The sequence below is a fragment of the Anopheles arabiensis genome, chromosome 3 (genome assembly GCF_016920715.1).
Source record: "Anopheles arabiensis isolate DONGOLA chromosome 3, AaraD3, whole genome shotgun sequence".
In the NCBI taxonomy this organism is placed as follows: domain Eukaryota; kingdom Metazoa; phylum Arthropoda; class Insecta; order Diptera; family Culicidae; genus Anopheles; species Anopheles arabiensis.
The window spans coordinates 48,059,015-48,073,763 of record NC_053518.1 but is presented as its reverse complement, the minus strand read 5'-3'; the positions used below and the strand labels follow the sequence as shown (position 1 = coordinate 48,073,763).

Below are 14,749 nucleotides of genomic sequence, written 5' to 3'. Positions count from 1 at the left end.
ACGCTTCACACCAAGGGCGTTTCACAGGACAGCTAGTGAAATATTTCATGTACAAATGTGCTGCTCGTCAAACACATCACACAAAACATAAAATCAGTGTTTCACATTCAACAAGCATTTTACAATATAGATTATCAATCGATAGAAAAAGACTGATGGGCCACCATTTAGTGAATTTACTATGATTATCATTGAAACACGCGTAATAATGTTCTTTCGGCTCTTAAGGGTTTGAAAAAAAGTCACTTCAATAGATTATTACAAATATTTACTGATTTCATTTATATAAATATATTTTTCTGCAAATACTTGCAAGATTTTTGTAAAGAAAAGTATAATAGCAACATGATGAGAAATTCAGCAATTATAACAAAAACATATTTGTAAAAGTTACTAAACATTGAGAATAATTTTTAGTACATGATTGCACTATTTAACAGTTTTTAACTTTTGTTCTTTGAATAAGAAGGATGTAAGTAAGTGAAATTTTATGATTATTTAGCAACCCAACAACAACTTCAAAACAACAACAACAACCAAAATTATCCACAAAAGAACGTATTCTGTGGCACCGCTATTTTAGAGTGAAGATGATGCTTTCGGAACGCCTTTACCGCGCAACTAGAGAGCAGATTGTATTTGCTCTTCCTGTGCATAGCAATTGACTGTCAAAAACACAATGGCGTCTTATGTCAATACATGACCCTACGGTCGTACATGCACCAACCTTACCCCAAGTTACAGTGGAGCAAAACGCAGCGTCGGCCATTTTGTTAGAAAGAAGTGTGCTTCGCAGTCGCAAAGATCCGAAATTCGCATGAATTTCGGGACCAACACGGGCCAATCGGTTGCAAACTAGTGAAAAAAACGCGTGATTGAGACTCTTTGAACGATTTCAGCATACCGATTAGGATGGAGGATAAGGCTATGCTTAAAGATTTAGACCAATGGATCGAGCAACTGAACGAGTGCAAACAATTGACCGAATCGCAAGTGAAAATTCTGTGTGATAAGGTAGGCAGCAAGACAACGATGATGAGGATGATGACGATGGGCGCAGTGGACGCGGTGAACCATACCCATGAATAGTGTAGAATTGTGTGCTAGAAAGAGGATCTGCGAAGGAAAGGCGGAGATTTTAGGTCTGCTCATCTGCGCTTGACAGTGATCTAATATCGTCGATGGCATAGCGAGTGGGTTACGCCAAGGGAAAAGTGTCTCGAAATTCAATATTTGCTTCCACCATAAAAGGGGCATCGCCGTTTTCGCTCGCAGGATGTGAGAATGTAGTGATCTTTGTGCGTGAGCTGATGACCTCTTGCCATTTGCAATTGGCTTATCGTGTATATTAACGGCAGTAGGAAATGCAAAAAGTGACAAGAATCCGCATAAAATTCAATCGTGTCCTTCAGAGATCAAGAACATCCGCCAGCCGCAAAAAAAATGCGAGCGGTTGAGTGAGCGAGATGGATTGAAAGATCGATAGCAGAAACAAGCAAAGCCGCTATACACCTGAGTGAGACGACGGCGCACAAGCCGCGAGAGTGAGAAAGCTGGATTGCTGGAAAAGTTTTGCAACTTAACGGCACTCTAGGCAGCTCACGGAAGTCCTCCCGTGACGGAAAATCGGCGCAGAAAAAGGCAACTTTCTCGCCACATCTCGATACTTTCGATTAAGTGTTGTTCATTGTGCGTTCTTTATTTGGGGGAAAAATGGAGATTTTTGAAGCACGGCCTCCATGCAAAACCCCTATGCAAAGGAATGCTACGTTAGGATGAGTGAATAAGATATCGCGTATGCGTGTGTCTATGTTTATGTGTGTGTTTGTGAGGGCGTATGTAAGATCCATTGTCGCGTCAGAGTCCTCCATCAAATTTGCCCTATTGGTCACGAGTTAAACGGCGAAAAGGAAGTTTTATCAATCGCGCACTGTACGAGCGTTATTGTTGGCCGTGTAAATATGGAGAAAATAATAAGATAATTAGAGCCGCCCTGCTCTATGTGCAATCGGCAATTATTAGCCGTAAAGTTTTGCTAGCGACTCACGCACGCACAAACACACACACATACACACAAACTAATGTACCGATTCTACGGTCAATGAGTCACAGCACTGTTGCCGATGGTACAAGTTGATGATGACGATGACGATTGGAAAGGATGCATATGTGTGCGTGAGCTTTCAACTGCCGCATGCATTTTGAAACTTCACCGCGTATTGAAAATATTTGAAAATTTTAAAATGCGTTAAGTCTTATTTACATTCGCTGAACAGCATTTTTGTGAAGCTCACTCTACAACTCCTATCCAAAGAAGAGTTGAAAAACGTGAGTTGTGCAGCAAATTAGTGTGACTTGAAAGCTTTATCTTATCTGTACAATGTTAATGTTTTAATCAGCGCACAAGTCTCTGCTGGATCTGATGATGATGACGATGATGATGAAGTGTAAGCCTAAATGAAAAAAGCTGTAGGTATTGGGAGCGCAGGTACTTAAACGCTGTGAATTTATTGTTCTTCATTTATAATCAAACTGCTGAAATGGAAAACGATTTACAATACTTCATTTGAACGACACCACACATCGAACCATAGTCACATTTGTACTGTGATTTGCAATTAAAATTCTGCACAAGTACAGCGGCTGATTGGATAACAATTACGCACCAGGAACCAATATTTTTTGCTTATCAATTGATGAGAAAATGTTATTGCGTCGACCCGAAATTTAGCCAGTAAAACTCAAAACACGAATATCACACATACACACTCAGTCAAACTGCGTCTGGCAGTCCTTCAAGTCTGTGAAGTCTATTTTTAGATGCAATAGCTCACATCACTTCCCCCATCATCCTCTGACCCACCGTAACCGTAACCAGGGTCCGGTACTTGCGGCAGAGTTTAGAGATAGGCCGCGCAAACAAGACTTTTCGTGGACACCTATTTCACCGGTTCAAGATCTTGGCACTGGCACAAAAACAGTGTGCTTCCGTTTGATCCGATCCGATCCGGTGCAGCGCGACGCACCACCGGCTTCGTTTGTGTGTTACCTTGTCTCAGTTGTGGCCTACGACGTACCGCACTTAGCTGGCCACCACCGGTTGAATGAACGACCGGTGCCACACTTCCGGTTGTAGGTAGGATGGCACAGGTGCATGAAGATTCGTTTTGTTTCTGTCTCATCATAAGGTCTCAGACAAAAAATGGCCGTCTGCAGGGCCGGTCATATTCCCCATTCAGCTTAGAAGTGCTGTGCACTTCCTGCGATGAAAAACGAATATTCGTTATGGTCGATAGAGTTCATAATGAGGTTGAATTGTTGTTACCCTTTCTGTATATCCTCATTGATCTTACCTTCCCCGAGTGGCGAAGGATCGGATCGCGGGGATTGAATGCGAATGCCAGTTCAAATGTCATTGGCAAGCTGCCTTGGCGCTAAAGGATTACACCAGATACTACTAGATTCACTACTATTTGCAATGCAGTAACTTATCTGCACTGTTTGTATTGTGTGGCGAGATCTGGCAATCATCCGTGTTCGGTCTGTAAATAGTCAGTGGCAACGAATGGACACATCATCTGCCAGTGTGTGTGTGTGTTTGTGTCTGTATGAATGACCGAATAGTATATTTTTATTATTTCCTTCATTCACTACATCTCGGTCGCTCCATGCGTGACCGTATCGATTTGCCACCGAAAAAAAGCGACTGATGTGTGTATTGATATCATGAGTAATACATGCGCTTCGTCAGAACTTGGTATTATGAATAACCAGTTTGATCTTGTTTAAAATTAATTGTTTCGAACTATAGTCCTATCGACAACAGCAAGTACTTGGGAGTTATTAAGATCGTAGGTAGAGAGAGAGAGAGAGTATTGCGCTTAAAACTGTACGCACATAACATTACACGATGACGGATCCGAGTCAGTGACAATGTTGTTGTATAATGTTTATTTTTGCTTGTCCTCGAATAAAAATCCTCGTCTGGAAAATCATTGATAGAAGCAAGGATTACATTTCATCATTACACTGATAAGGTGGTGAGTGCGTACAAGTGCGTGAGATGAATAGTACACGATGATTGAAGTAATTTGAACAGATGAGGGAAGCAAATATTTAAATGGAATTAAAATAGTAAAATTACTCGTCATTAATGACGTACGCGCAGTAGCTGCTGTGATTCACAACAATATATTTAGTTGTTATCAGGTTGTTTGTCATTCTTGATATGTTATCTAGGCATTAAATATTGCCCTGCTTAATTCGATATAGCCGATATGGTAGCAGCAATGAGACTGTCAAAAGAGGATAGGAAAGAAATTTATTTATTTTGATGTACTTTCTTTGTGTCGGATTAACTCAGTTTAAAAATTAACCTAATTGGTTTTCTTTCTTTCTCTCTCCACAGGCGAAGGAAATTCTATCGAAGGAGTCCAACGTACAAGAGGTAAAATGCCCGGTTACAGTATGCGGAGACGTTCACGGACAGTTCCACGACCTGATGGAGCTGTTTCGGATAGGTGGACGATCGCCGGACACTAACTATCTGTTCATGGGCGATTACGTCGATCGTGGCTATTATTCGGTAGAAACCGTAACTCTGTTGGTAGCACTGAAGGTAAGCAAGGGCGCTGGGCATACCAAACCTGGTTAGAGGAAGCTGTAGCTAAATAACTTCTTGTTTTACGCAGGTACGATATCGCGAAAGAATTACGATCCTTCGCGGTAATCACGAGTCTCGGCAAATTACGCAAGTTTACGGTTTCTACGACGAATGTCTGCGGAAGTACGGCAATCCGAATGTATGGAAGTTTTTTACGGATTTGTTCGACTACTTGCCGCTGACGGCTCTGGTAGATGGACAGATATTCTGCCTGCACGGAGGGCTTAGTCCATCGATCGATACGCTTGATCACATTCGAGCACTGGACAGACTTCAGGAGGTGCCACACGAAGGTCCCATGTGCGATCTGCTCTGGTCCGATCCGGATGACCGAGGCGGTTGGGGCATTTCTCCACGAGGTGCAGGCTACACATTTGGACAGGTAAGTGTGCAATGATGGATGGATAGTGTGCTTAAAAAAAGTATCGAAAAGTGTATTGTAATGTGCTAATAATGTGTGATCGATTTTAGGACATTTCGGAACTGTTCAATCACACAAATGGGCTGACATTAGTGTCCCGAGCGCATCAGTTAGTAATGGAAGGATACAATTGGTGCCACGATCGTAACGTGGTCACAATTTTCTCTGCACCGAACTACTGCTACCGTTGTGGAAATCAGGCAGCATTGATGGAACTGGACGATGCACTCAAGTTTTCATTGTAAGTATTAGTAGTATCGCGGCACACCATAGAACGGGGAAACTCAATCGCTGATGTATGGTTTCTGATGATTGTTTTTGTTTTGCTCCTTTCACAACAGCCTACAATTTGATCCAGCTCCGCGTCGTGGTGAACCACACGTAACCAGAAGAACGCCGGATTATTTCCTTTAAGAAGAATATCCTTATAATATGATGCTGAAGAAATAGCAGAAATAAACAAATTAAGCAGGTACACCACACACCGAGAGCGATTGAAAGTGAAAAGGGAGACAGAGCCAGGCCAACACTAAAATGCATCAAGAAAGGTAGAAGAAGAGAAAAAGGCAAACATGTTAAGCAAACTTGGCGTAAAGGTACAGAAGAAAAAATGACAGAACATAAAGAAAAAAGCAAGAAAAATAACGCGTAAAGTCTCGTACAACACATTTAAGCTTAATAATTACATCGTAATCCAATAACAAAAAAAAAAAAAAGAAATGGAAGATCTATTATTTAACAAAACGAGGGGAACATCCAACAGAACGACAAGCGATTTTTTTGCCAAGCAAATCAGCATTGTGTGAAGGTGGTGGTACTGATGAAGGAAGAAAAACAAAGGAAATAAAACAAATCCATCGCCCAATGTTTTCGCCAATGCGTTCGGGGACTCTACCATAACATCGGATAAATCAAGTACCAGCCGAACGGTGCAGCTGCAGGAAGGACAATTGAATGCAACTCAGTTCAATCGCATCGTTGGTCGACGTAAGCGGCGGATCCAAGAAGCAGGTTAACGAATGAAGTGTAGCCGAAGGTTTGGCTCGGTCGGGCTTGTTGAACTATTGTGCAGCTTATTTCTGACAAGAATTCCGCACAGTAAAAAAAACTAAGGAGAGGAGAAACACAGTTTAATTTTCACACGCCACACGATTGATTTTCTAAACCGCCCCTCAGTTGCAAGGGACTGGTATAAACGGGGGAAAGGGTATGCATTAACAAAACCATCACCACCACCATGGTCATGAAATCCCGCTTGTTGTGTAGACGCGCGCGGGCTCGCTCGCTCGCTTGTCTGTATGTACGTGTGTGAGTGTGTATGCGTGTGTGTTTGTGTAAAACATGCTGAGAAGAAGAAGACCGATTTGGTGGGCTTGCAAATGATCAATCAATAGAGAAAGAAGTTGCAAAGTGCACGCTGTGCTGTCCTGCGTTGCAACTAGACTGCATCCTTTTCGGATGATGAAACGTAAGAAGGAGGAGCAGAAGGAGAGGGAGTTTGAGGCGCAGTAGTTTTGAGAAGAGAAATGGGTGAACAGTAATACTACTCTACTATTACTACTGCTACTATTATTACTTAAGGTAAAGGAAAGGAAGCAAAAAAGAATGATGTCGAAAAGTATCCGTCTGCTTGAGAAAGGGGAAACGAAACAGAGAGAGAGAGAGAGAGAGAGAGAGAGAGAGAGAGAGAGAGAGAGAGAGAGAGAGAGAGAGAGAGAGAGAGAGAGAGAGAGAGAGAGAGAGAGAGAGAGAGAGAGAGAGAGAGAGCGAGAGAGAGAAAGGAAAGCAAAAGAAAGGATTGGAAATGATGTGCACATTATATGAAAGTATTTGAAAGTCAGAAAGCGTAAGAACTCTACCCCTTCCCGTGTCTTTACACGTTGCTACCAACACGACGACCGGTACGTTATGATTCCCAATATCACTGTTTTACTGGTTTCATATGTTACGTCCTGGTTCCGATATGTATTGTGCATTAGTAAGCCCTTCCTCCCTCCCTCTCCATCCCACTAACAGTTAGAGAGCAAAAAATGAGTAGCAGCAGGACCGAAACGCGTACGCGTACACTGGAACGTCGGTGCGTCGGTGAACTTAACCGATTTTATGCTGAAAATAAGTAATATTTATTACTCATGGGACGCTGGGTCGTGGTAGTGTTTGCCGATTGAGCGCTGTATGGGCTTGAAGCTAGGATGTCACACAATAAACGTATGCAAATTATACACTTTTGTTACTTGTTTTCTCTCTCCTTGTCTCTCTTTCCTGTCGTGTATTGATTTCATATGGAGAATGAACACAGAATAATTATCGTAGTTCAGACTAAACCGAAGCATGACTCAAGTTTCGATAGTACGGGCACATTGATCGAAGTGTGAACAGCGAGCCGAACGAGAACTGCATTACCTTTGCTTACCTAGAGCTACGATAACACTCCGTATGTTGGTGATTATCATTGACGAAACACACACACACTCACACACACACACGCACCAAACCTACACAAACAACCTGCGGGCTTACGGGTGGGCGTGTAATGCGTGCATGATATTAACATTGGTAAATCTACCGAACAGCTCTTATTCATCACCATCATTTGCAATAGCGCTTCGTTTGTTTAGATCGCTTACATGTTTGCCTTCTTTTTTCTCCTCATTCAATTTTGCTTTTTTTATATTGTATGTAAGGGAGGGTACATGAGGAGGGAGGGGATTCGCCGCTGCCACTGCGTGTGTATCGTGCGTAGCTCTGGACATGCAATTCGATTTCGATGCGTGAGAAATTATTGGATAGAACAGAAAATGGGAAACACATTGAAAACCCTAATCAACGAGGTGTGTATTATTCGAGAAAGGAAACAAACAAACAATTGATTCCGTGTTATGTCTTATTGAGAGAGACAGAGAGATGCACCGGGAGCTGGGGAGCAAGTGTTAGCATCAGGGGGAGGTGTAATTCATACACAAATACATACACACCCAATCACGTCGGATAATACCGATACAATATTTGTAACAGCAAAAAAAAGAGCATTCTACACATTTCGTTTTACTCTAGTGGTTTTTACGTTAAATTGGAAGAATGGTTAATAACATTCGCTAGCTTCTCAGCATACATGCAACAAATAAAAAAAAAACGTAACAAATGATGAAACAGAATTTGATCGTAGGCGGCTACTACTGCTACAACAATCACATCTCTTACTTCAGGCGATACGGCACTACGGCTTCACGCGCTCACGCCGATCTTATTAAAGTAGGCTTACAACGTGACTTTTTTGTTTCAGATAGTAACCGAATATTCAGTCACACGGTCCCTGTTGCACCGGAGGGAGGTTCACTGTTCACAGATAGAACCATCGATCCTAAGGCTGCGGGATTTTACAAGAATCAGCACGTCTACCATTAGAACGGCTAGCTCGGCTATGGTTCAACATTTGTTTACTCGTCACCATGCATCCTTTGCATCTAACAGCAACAGCAGTAGCATATCTATATTGTTTGCTTACATGTAATGTTGATTGGAGGAGTGATGGTTAAAATTTTAGTATTTATTTTTTATACCTTTTCTGGTAGAACTTACCATTATGCTATACGTAGCGAGCTTGACTGAAACAGTTCAGATTCGCTTCGTCTCGTCTGCTCTCTCTTTCTATTACCAAATGCGTTGCGCTTAACGTATCTGAACACACTCTCGCCGTTTGAGAATGGGCAGGCACGTGGTAAATGTTTGGAGCTAATTATTCACAATGAAATTTGTATAATGCCAACCAAGGACTATCGTTGCAGTTTTTATGTTTTACCGATGGAGTGATATTCTTCTTCTTTGGCGCAATGCAACCGTTACAAGCCGAGGCCTGCCTGTACCACGTTGTACCACGTTGCAAAGGCGTTTTGAAAAGCGTAGCAGGCGATGAGAAACAACAGGGGGGGGGGGGGTTGCTTATTAAAATCCTGAATATCTGAATCCGTTTGGGTAGGAAGCTAGTAAAAACGGTATCGGATGCACAGTAATGAACGTCAACTAAGCCACAAACAAATGAAACATTTACCGCAAAACTATATACACCCCCCACACACACACACACACCACAAAAACTTCATTTTGCATAATCCTCGTTCGTGTATGCCAGGCAGGAGAGAGGAAGTGAAGCATACAGGGAGAAGAGAGCAAAGAGAAAGAGAGCGCGCCCGCGAATGGTCAATGGAAATCCAATAAAATTTACGTTTTAAATAATAAAACAGTAGTATATCTTCTAGAGAGTGGAACGTATTGTATTACCAGTTTTTGAGTATTCATTTAAATGTTTTGTCTCTACTGCTACCTCCCATTACCGTCGTTCCTCGACGGGAAAGTTGGCATGCCACGTGAACGCACCGAGCGGTCCTGTTTGTGCACCGAAATCTACAAAATCGTCTCCAAATGCATCGACCTCGTGAAAGTTCAACCCACCGTTAGTGCGGCGAAGATCCTCCCTTTCCTCCTCACTGCCAGCAGCAACTCTTCCCTGGGCTGGACCAAGTTTGTCCGGTTGCCATTCACGGGTGTCGTCGTAATTACCTGTAAAAGAAAATGTAATGATATAATTAGTCGTACTACCCTACATCCGTCGTACCAGTCCCACATCCGTACGATTCTTACCATAATGGTCATCGTGTACAATAATAGCATCGCACAGAATCACTAAACTACTGAACAAAATTAAACATATTTTATCGTTCATCTCTTGCTGCTGCTTGTCCGTTAACCCGGTTGGTGCAAGCGCGTGCGATTGAATAAAAACGGTTTTAGTGTGGTATTTGGCTCTTATATTTACCGCCCTGCCGGAGTGTCATTCAAAGCGAAAGCGCCCTGTAAATGTACCTAATCGTTAAGCTAACGGAAGTTAATTTATTTTGCTTTACGCTTCATTTAGTAATTGAATCTTGCCTACCGCCAGCCGACCATTTGTGGCAAATGCATTATGCTCGTTCAGTTGCCTTCGTTCGTTGCCTTCAGCTTTCGGCCAAACGATTATATCACCACAAGAAACACGATGCAAACGATTGGTTTTATTGGTGCACATTAACCAGTTGTATAAAGTTTTACATTTATTATAGTAATTTATCGTTCTTTTTCGAACATGAAAAACTTCAAATCTAAATGTGCACTCGTTCATAAATGTAAATGCTTTTGAGCCCATTATTACAAAAACAAACCCGACGACCGCAAACGGTAATGGTATTCTATTTTGTTTTTGTCCCTATTACACGGTTTTCCTCGCATCTCTTTTTTAGAACGGAATTTGGCACCACTTACACAACGTTATAAATATTTTCCATCTCGTATCGTGTTCTAGTCTGATTTTTTTGTTTTTTGCTGACTTTTATCATTTTATCGTTTTCCTATTTGTCTATTGCCTCACTAGGTATGATATTTTACAATTTTCTCCAAGTTAGCGTTACACGCAACTCTCGTTCTAGAAACGACATCACAATTTGTTGTCTAGATTGTAGCTCGTTTTAATGCTCCTGCGCTCCATTTATCATTGATGATTGCAAGTGATTGTATACAGATGTCTATAATACATACAATTGCTCTTCTTACGTTGTCCTACAACATGGGGTTCATTGACGAGTAAGATAACTTGCAATACTAACAACACTTACTAAGCAAAATAAAACTGCTCTATAATATAAGAAACGTTAAAACTGATTGCTATAAAACGACTCATTTAAAATGTAATATGATTTGTTCTTTTTGTTGTTTTAAAGAGTACCAACTAAGCACGCATCCTTTCACAACACTAGCCTAAGTACAATGCGATCAATTGGATAGCAGGAACTAAAAAGGGCAAGCAAATCGCCTCAAACGAAACGATAGTGGAGTATGGAATAAAAATAAAATAAAAAAGTTCACCTATGTCTATTTGGTACACTCGTTCGATTGTGGGATTCCTTTAAACATCTCGTTCAGTGCGCTCCATTGGCCAAACTTCTATAACGCACCGACTGTTGTGGTTGTTGCTGCTGCTGCTGCTGCTGCTCAACCTTCGGGCTAGTTTGGCCCGTTCCATTGATATGCACCCCGGACGAAATTACCGTCGAGGCGGACGTACTGCTGGATGCGCTCACATCGTCCACCTTGTCAATGCTTGATGACTGTGAAGAGCTGCCATCTGTTCCATTCGTTAAACCCAACCGAAAGAGCTGGCTCCTTGAGAGTTCATCCAGCCGGTCGCTGCTAGCTGGACGGGCCAGGCCTTCTGCAATAAGCTGCTGCGCGATGTTGATTTGATCCATACCGTTGGGCGCCGTATCGTACAGTTCCACGCCTGGAATGGGTGACGTTTCGCGACCGTGTAGTGGGCTCTTGCTGTTCCGGTAGGTAACAATTTTTGAAACAATTTTTTTCCACTGAGCCACTAGAATTGGAAGGTAACAACGGTACATGACAGTAAAAGTAAGAATTTGAATGAATCAGTGTAGCCACATGAGGCGCACTTACCATACGTTAGCTCTTCAAATCTGGTCACTGCAACCGGATCCCACTCTTCTTCTCCGGTAGCGGACGCTGGGGCAGGCATCAGATTGGATTGCTGGGTCGGTTCTACCCTGGCCAGGAAACATTCTATCGCCTGGAATCGTAATGCTAGGAAGTCGGGCTTGAGTTCGTACACTTCGTTCGGGTTCGTATACTGATTGTCGCCATAATCGACGAAAAACAGATCGAGCACCACCTCCCCTGGTTTGTATTCGTTCGGTAAGATGGCACTGATTTCGGCCCGATACCATTTGTTGTCTGCATTGAACTCGGCGGCCACTATCTGACCGAGGTAAGGTTTTCGAAGCCGGTGAAGCTCGCGGTTCTGGTTCTGGTTGTAGTACTCGGTCATGCTTAGCACGAGCAGATCCAGCTCGGTCGACTGTGGTCCAACCAGCTGGACGTAGAATTTGCTCGGGGACACAATGGTCGATACAAATACTTCCATCTGACCAGCGGCAAAGCTGGAGGAGTTTCGTTTTTCGACGCATATTTTCGGTGAAGTCGTGTTCAGCTTCATCCCTCCGTCACTTGGTACCGGCGTTGGGGCAGAACTTGTCGGGGGCGTCCTGATGCGGGGCTCTCGCGTCTGACGGGTTGGGTCGGCGAGCATTTTTTTGCTATCATGATCTTCCCGCACCTTCTGCGCAATGAGCTCCTTCGCTACCTTTATCTGGGAGGCAGTACCGGTTATCATGACCCGCCGTTCCGTTTCACTTCTAGCCCGACCTTCGAGCCACACTTTGGCCATTGATTTGCGACAAATTTCTTGCAGTTCATCTCCGCAGCGGCCAAGGATCTTTCCGCAGGCAGCCTGCGGTACAATCACCTCCTCCGTAATGGTTATGGGCCTTGACGTTTCCTTCAGTACCATTTCTTTCGCCTTCTCGACGGCAGCTTGCGATGGGCCCTGAATACGACACAGCTGACTAGATTCATCGTGGTCAACGAAATTAATACTGGCTCCGGTAGATTGTTGAATGTGCTGCAACGTGTAGCCCTTGCGTCCGATTACCAAAGGGATGAGACTGTTCGGTATGACAATTTCCGCCACAGGAGCGTCCTGTTTGGATGTACTTCTCGTAAAGAAATCCACCAAATCACCAGCCGCGTTCGATCGCCTTTTCTTAAACAGCATGTACAAGTAGGCTCCACTAGCTCCAAGCAAAGACAATCCCAGGATGAGCGGGATTGCTGGAGCTGATGGCTTCATCTTGCTGTCACCAATGGATACCGCCAAGCACGATCAAGAAAATCCTGCAGGGAAAAGGTGGTGGTAATATAAATGATTGTATGTAAAAATAGATTCTATTATCTGACGTCAAAAGCCGCCTAACTGTGATGGTTCCGGTAGAAAGACTGAAGAGGTTATAAAAATTGATCTCTACATTTCAGATGCAACTAGAACGTTAGTGATATTTAAGACTCGTAATGACTGAAAGCGTTGGATTGGAACGACACCAGCCTCAGAACCGAATCATGCGAAAAGGCTAAGCCAAGTGATATTTACCATGCCTCCTCAATGCCATCTCATATGTCAACCTTCGTTTTTTTTTGTAAACCATTTCGACTAATAATAGAGATATGACATAATAATGTTGGATACGAATAGTGCGCAAGTGGGTAAGTAAATCACTTCACCTGATGTAAATTAACAGCACAGTTGTAAGCCTCTCATTATGTAAGGGGCGACCGAATACGGAAAGAAAATGACTCACTTTTTCCAGCTACTTTGCATGCTGTTAAAAATGCTTGATGACAAACTCTATTTGTTTATATTACGATGACCATAAAAGCCAATGCACACCGCGTTTGAATCGGAAAGTTTCCAAGTACACACAAAAAATACAAATACTACGTGTCCTTGAACTTGGCGGGCAGCTTGCAAGACCGCCTAATATTGAATATTTCTTCACACTGAAGGCCGGATTGCTAACGCTTATACCGGAATTCATTACACCGTTCTTAATACTTACTGCTGTATTTACTCCAAGGAATAGAATTTTCGCTAGTTTTGAAGCAAAACAATTCAGTTGTTGCTGAAGTTCACATCAAGGTAGCAAATGTTTCCGGGAGTGTCACAAACATAGAGCAGAGCGATCAGTAATAATTCTGCATGATTTGTGCTGCTTCCCGGTTCTCTGAAACGGCGGAATCGTAGTACAATTAAAATTCGGCAACTTTGTTCGTAAAATTTGCTCCGAAACGTGAATTAACAACGCGCTTTGCAATAGTATGCACATGTATCTGTCAAAAATTACAGTCATCGTCAAGAAAAAGCTTGCTAAGCAACGAGCAGATTCGTCGTGAAGAAGCTTGGTGGGAGTTTATTTGATTTTTGTGTGTAGTTTTTTACTTTGTGCAAGATAAAGAAAAATATTTATTTCATGGGTGAGTGAAGGCATAAAAAATCAATGTATTAAACAAGAAAACTAGCTGCTGCGTAATTTTTGAACAGTCTGTAAAGCAACGGAACCCAGTTGACAGTGACAAAAAAACCAAACTTATCGTTTTGCTGTCAAACAAACAGCTGACAAAGGTAGTGATGGGCAAAAATACGAAATGTACCGGATTGGTTTAGGAGCACGCATCAGGTATGATTTTTTATACACAAACTCGTTCTAAAAAATGATCATAACTTTTTATGTGAAGCAAAATTTCTTTCTTCTTATTTTTGGCTCAACAGCCGTTGTCGGTCAAGGCCTGCCTCTGTACCACTTATGGGGTAGGTTTTCAATGACTTTTGGATTACCCACCACGCTCTGCGCAGGATAATCAGTCCTACGTATGGCGGCACGGTCTATTTGGGGCTTGAACCCATGACGGGCATGTTGTTAAGTCGTACGAGATGAAGACGAATTTCATTGATTTTTTTTTCAATAATCGACACATTACTTCTGCGTTATGGGCCATCCATCAATTACGTAACGATGATAGAGGGGTGGGATGGGGGGTCATCAAACGTTACGATTTGCTACATGGCCGAGAGGGGGAGTTAAACTTTTTTTGAATAACAAATGAGTAATACACAACTATTCTTTTTCTTGACATTACAACCTTTGTGGTTATGCCGGGCTAAAATGGATTTAATGTACTCCTTTTATGTACTCCAGGTCCGAATAGTCCATCATTGCTAGGGGACCGCC

The 14,749-nt window shown here is 42.6% G+C and overlaps 3 protein-coding genes across 5 annotated transcripts; 1 reads left to right on the top strand and 2 right to left on the bottom strand.

Annotated features, from left to right (window-relative positions):
- Positions 1-746: 746 nt before the first annotated feature.
- LOC120899693 (serine/threonine-protein phosphatase PP2A) lies at positions 747-7,306 on the top strand. Its single transcript, XM_040305806.1, has 5 exons — positions 747-1,014; positions 4,409-4,618; positions 4,692-5,045; positions 5,135-5,325; positions 5,426-7,306. The coding sequence occupies exons 1-5, from the start codon at positions 913-915 to the stop codon at positions 5,496-5,498; spliced, it is 930 nt and encodes a 309-aa protein (XP_040161740.1). The 5' UTR covers positions 747-912; the 3' UTR covers positions 5,499-7,306.
- Positions 7,307-9,396: 2,090 nt separating this feature from the next.
- Positions 9,397-9,985, bottom strand: LOC120899694. The gene is made up of 2 exons (XM_040305807.1): positions 9,723-9,985; positions 9,397-9,641 (listed from the first exon to the last, which is right to left on the bottom strand). Exons 1-2 carry the CDS (start codon positions 9,802-9,804, stop codon positions 9,412-9,414), a joined length of 312 nt encoding a protein of 103 aa, XP_040161741.1. The 5' UTR covers positions 9,805-9,985; the 3' UTR covers positions 9,397-9,411.
- A 127-nt stretch (positions 9,986-10,112) lies between these two features.
- On the bottom strand, positions 10,113-13,856 carry LOC120899692 (tudor and KH domain-containing protein homolog). Of its 3 annotated transcripts, none has more exons than XM_040305803.1 (3): positions 13,580-13,856; positions 11,568-12,860; positions 10,113-11,484 (listed from the first exon to the last, which is right to left on the bottom strand). In XM_040305803.1, the coding sequence occupies exons 2-3, from the start codon at positions 12,814-12,816 to the stop codon at positions 11,033-11,035; spliced, it is 1,701 nt and encodes a 566-aa protein (XP_040161737.1). In that variant the 5' UTR covers positions 12,817-12,860; positions 13,580-13,856; the 3' UTR covers positions 10,113-11,032. The 3 variants fall into 3 exon arrangements, with proteins under 3 accessions (XP_040161737.1, XP_040161739.1, XP_040161738.1); XM_040305805.1 differs by lacking the exon at positions 13,580-13,856 and adding an exon at positions 13,114-13,163; XM_040305804.1 differs by lacking the exon at positions 13,580-13,856 and adding an exon at positions 12,924-13,054.
- Positions 13,857-14,749: the final 893 nt, after the last annotated feature.

Excerpts from the sequence above, each read along its gene's own strand:
- LOC120899692 (XM_040305803.1), bottom strand. The coding sequence starts at position 12,816 with ATGAAGCCATCAGCTCCAGCAATCCCGCTCATCCTGGGATTGTCTTTG. Across the intron at positions 11,485-11,567 it reads ATTTGAAGAGCTAACGTATG|TGGCTCAGTGGAAAAAAATT; the intron begins GTAAGTGCGCCT and ends TTCCAATTCTAG.
- LOC120899694 (XM_040305807.1), bottom strand. The coding sequence starts at position 9,804 with ATGAACGATAAAATATGTTTAATTTTGTTCAGTAGTTTAGTGATTCTG. Across the intron at positions 9,642-9,722 it reads TGTACACGATGACCATTATG|GTAATTACGACGACACCCGT; the intron begins GTAAGAATCGTA and ends TTTCTTTTACAG.
- LOC120899693 (XM_040305806.1), top strand. The coding sequence starts at position 913 with ATGGAGGATAAGGCTATGCTTAAAGATTTAGACCAATGGATCGAGCAA. Across the intron at positions 4,619-4,691 it reads CTCTGTTGGTAGCACTGAAG|GTACGATATCGCGAAAGAAT; the intron begins GTAAGCAAGGGC and ends TGTTTTACGCAG. Across the intron at positions 5,326-5,425 it reads GATGCACTCAAGTTTTCATT|CCTACAATTTGATCCAGCTC; the intron begins GTAAGTATTAGT and ends CTTTCACAACAG.